This window comes from Phalangium opilio, unplaced genomic scaffold (assembly GCF_054372755.1).
Source record: "Phalangium opilio isolate 3A_F unplaced genomic scaffold, DU_Popi_V2 ptg000024l_1, whole genome shotgun sequence".
In the NCBI taxonomy this organism is placed as follows: Eukaryota; Metazoa; Arthropoda; class Arachnida; order Opiliones; family Phalangiidae; genus Phalangium; species Phalangium opilio.
Genome location: NW_028324155.1, coordinates 10,914,360 through 10,917,810, shown reverse-complemented (window position 1 = coordinate 10,917,810; position 3,451 = coordinate 10,914,360). Strand labels below are relative to the sequence as shown.

Here is a 3,451-nt window from a genome sequence, read left to right as displayed (position 1 = left end):
AATATTTAATATAGTAATGGATTTAGACCTCAAATGTTTCATGAAAGTAGTTCAACGTTTGAAAATGACAGCATGACATCGTCACTCTCTTCATGTGCGAGTGCGTGTTGTAGTCATGTTCCCCCAATAATAATACAGCGATTGGTTTAAAATTAACTCTGACTTTATTTATATTACATCTGCGTTCCCGTTCCACTGCCTCTTTGTAGAGGCGAGTCCATATATATATACAATCGTTATAAGTTTTTTAATACAGCTAATGAATGATTTTTTTATGCTCTACTTTGGTAGTGTTTTTTATGCCCGTATACAACAGTGCGTGCAATTATGAATGTCCTCCTGATCCTGCAAACGGAGACAATGCTATCAACGAGGCCTTTGCATTCGTCCTCGGGAACAAAGACGCTTAAAATTTTTACAATATTTGTTGTATTTTTATATGGAATTTTTATTTCCATTCTAGTTCAATAACACTTATTCTACCTCTACACAGTTCATTTTTATTTCAACGCTACTAAATAATAAATAATTTTATTCATAGCTTTCAGACTAGGAGAATTCACACCATTTTCAAATCCTCCTAGTCTGAAAGCTATGCATTTCATCACATAATTAGGTACCTACCTTAAGGTTAAAGCTAGTTTTTCTGCTGGTGTGATGGGTGTTGCAACTCGATTACATATATTTGTTTCCAGTTTATCTTCAATAAGATGTAGCAGAAAGGCAAACTGGTCTGGGTTAAATCTAAAATGTTCTTTAAATTTCACACTGTCAGAGAGAAATTGGTTGTTAATCAAAATAGTGTAAGCTCCTTCTTCTCGTCGACGTAAAAACATTTTTCTTGTTGCCCTGCGTTTCCTTTTAATGACTCTATTTACTATATAGTCTTCCTCCTCTTCAGCATCATCCAGATATTTTTTGATTAGAATATAAGGCAGTATTTGTTTGCCTTTATCACGGCCAACTTAGATACTCGACAAGCTCGCCAATGAGGCCAGCCAAGATTTATCGCCCTCTATGTTAACGAGCGTATGAGAAAAACCCGGAAAAAAATATGAAGCCGGGACAAAAAGAGACGAGCTAAAATTTTTTTCTAATGTTAATCCTATGGGGCATGGTCCCGAGAGCGGATTCTGTCAGCAATTAAGAATCCTTTTTAAAATGTTTCCAATTTTTGTCAACTCTGGGTATTTTATGAGGCGTGAAGTAAGTTTTGAGCTTCATTTTGAACCTAATTTCATAATTTTACATAAATTATTTCGCTTTCAATAAATTATTGTTCCTAAGCCTTGGTCATGTTTTTGTTCAAGCAAGCCGGGACAACTCGGAACGAGCTAAATTAAGATTCTAATGCTATTCCTATGGAAAATGGTTTCGAAACTGGATTCTACCTTTAATTAGGAGTCGTTTTCAAAATGTTTCTGATTTTTATTAACTCTGGGTATTTTATAAGGCGTGAATCATATTTTGGGCTTCATTTTGAACCTAATTTCATAATTTTATATCCATTGTTTCACTCCGAATAATTTTCTAAACTTGAACTTCAATTTGAAGGCAAGTAATTATGAAGCCTGGCTTCATTTCCAGCGAAATTTGAATTTGTAAATATTGCAATGTCAAAACTCAATAACTTTGAAAAATAATTTTTTTGCCGTTTTATTTTATCACAAAAAGTCATCTTATGTGTAATTTAATAATATAAATACTTGTCAAGCTTCTAAAGGAAATCTTCGGTCCCCAAGCAGAACTTTTGTAGCGAACCTTCAAAATTATGTTGAAGCTCCAATACCAGACTTGCCAAAATAAGAATCCTGCAAAAAGTAAAGTCTCTGTTACTTCTCAAGCTTGAAGACTGCGGCAATCAGCAACACATCCAGAAAATGGCATAACATTTCCCAAAAAATTAAAATGTTACCAAAGACCTCACGAATAAACCCATTAGTCGTAAAGTTTTGTAATTGTAACTACGAGTCATATGACAAACATTCAGTTTAAACATTGTTTATTTAAATGCAATTTAACATTCCACAATACATACATTTAATACAATATTAAATCTTATTCCATAAAACAAACAATTCCGTAGTGTATTATTTTAAAATAACACAGAGACGAGCCAAGGTCCAAGTTTAGAAAATTATTGGGAGTGAAACAATGGATATAAAATTATGAAATTAGGTTCAAAATGAAGCCCAAAATATGATTGACGCCTTATAAAATACCCAGAGTTAATAAAAATCAGAAACATTTTGAAAACGACTCCTAATTAAAGGTAGAATCCAGTTTCGAAACCATTTTCCATAGGAATAGCATTAGAATCTTATTTTAGCTCGTTCCGAGTTGTCCCGGCTTGCTTAAACAAAAACATGACCAAGGCTTAGGTTACAACAATTTATTGAAAGCGAAATAATTTATGTAAAATTATGAAATTAGGTTCAAAATGAAGCTCAAAACTTACTTCACGCCTCATAAAATACCCAGAGTTGACAAAAATTGGAAACATTTTAAAAAGGACTCTTAATTGCTGACAGAATCCGCTCTCGGGACAATGCCCCATAGGATTAACATTAGAAAAAAATTTTAGCTCGTCTCTTTTTGTCCCGGCTTCATATTTTTTTCCGGGTTTTTCTCATACGCTCGTTAACATAGAGGGCGATAAATCTTGGCTGGCCTCATTGGCGAGCTTGTCGAGTATCTAAGTTGGCCGTGCCTTTATGCAGCATGTTTTTGTTGAAAATCATCCGCTGGTCGCTGTTCCGCTACGAAAGACGCGACGTGCTATACTATTCCTTGGAAAACATTTCGCGCCGCGTGATATATCGCGCCGCGCTCAGCGGAATGCGCGAGCGTGTTCCGTCGCACGCGGCGGAAAAAACCCGTTGCTAGGAACACGCCCCTTTACCCCAGCGGGGCTTCGAAAATCGGCACGGTCGCTTCATTCTTAGTCTCGATGCTCGGTTTTCAGTTCGCTAGAACAATTTTCTCTGCAAGTCGGCCTTTAAAAACCGTAAAGAAAGGGAAACTAGACATTTTATGGGTACATAATCCATTCTTTGGAGAAGCGATAGTTTTTTAGTATATCAAGGTCACTCATAAATTAAGTGAGCACTGATGATAGTAAGGTGAGAAGAGGAAGTAAATTGTATTAACATATTCCTCTAAGATCATTTTCCCCTGTCTTAATGCATCCTTTTTATGCTGGTCCATTTAGGACTATGACTACACCTGTGCAGAGGATGCTGGAGTTTTATCTGTTTTATCGTGGAAGAGTCTAACGTTTATCTTTGAAAATAATCTTTTACAAGATACGTTATTTTTGGGATCCACATACCTTGGGCCATTATCGATTCACAAACTCAATTTTAAATGAGAAATACACGGTTATTTGAATGATGTGGTTAGGTAAATGCGCTTATGGTTAAGTTTGTAAAATTGTTTTAAAGACCATTCC

General features: G+C 35.4%; 1 protein-coding gene and 1 long non-coding RNA gene across 2 annotated transcripts; both read right to left on the bottom strand.

The window, feature by feature from the left end:
* Window positions 1–272: 272 nt before the first annotated feature.
* LOC149692875 (uncharacterized) lies at window positions 273–966 on the bottom strand. The gene is made up of 2 exons (XM_089868776.1): window positions 625–966; window positions 273–405 (listed from the first exon to the last, which is right to left on the bottom strand). The coding sequence occupies exons 1-2, from the start codon at window positions 834–836 to the stop codon at window positions 273–275; spliced, it is 345 nt and encodes a 114-aa protein (XP_089724902.1). The 5' UTR covers window positions 837–966.
* Window positions 967–1,985: 1,019 nt separating this feature from the next.
* On the bottom strand, window positions 1,986–2,877 carry LOC149692874 (uncharacterized). The gene is made up of 2 exons (XR_016382897.1): window positions 2,459–2,877; window positions 1,986–2,353 (listed from the first exon to the last, which is right to left on the bottom strand). It is a non-coding gene; the product is annotated as an uncharacterized LOC149692874 (long non-coding RNA).
* Between the last annotated feature and the right edge of the window lie 574 nt (window positions 2,878–3,451).

What these genes read in the sequence shown, in the direction of transcription:
- LOC149692875 (XM_089868776.1), bottom strand. Translation starts at nt 836, where the DNA reads ATGTTTTTACGTCGACGAGAAGAAGGAGCTTACACTATTTTGATTAAC. An exon ending in AAACTAGCTTTAACCTTAAG is followed by an intron (nt 406 to 624) that starts GTAGGTACCTAA and finishes AAAAATTTTAAG; the next exon opens with CGTCTTTGTTCCCGAGGACG.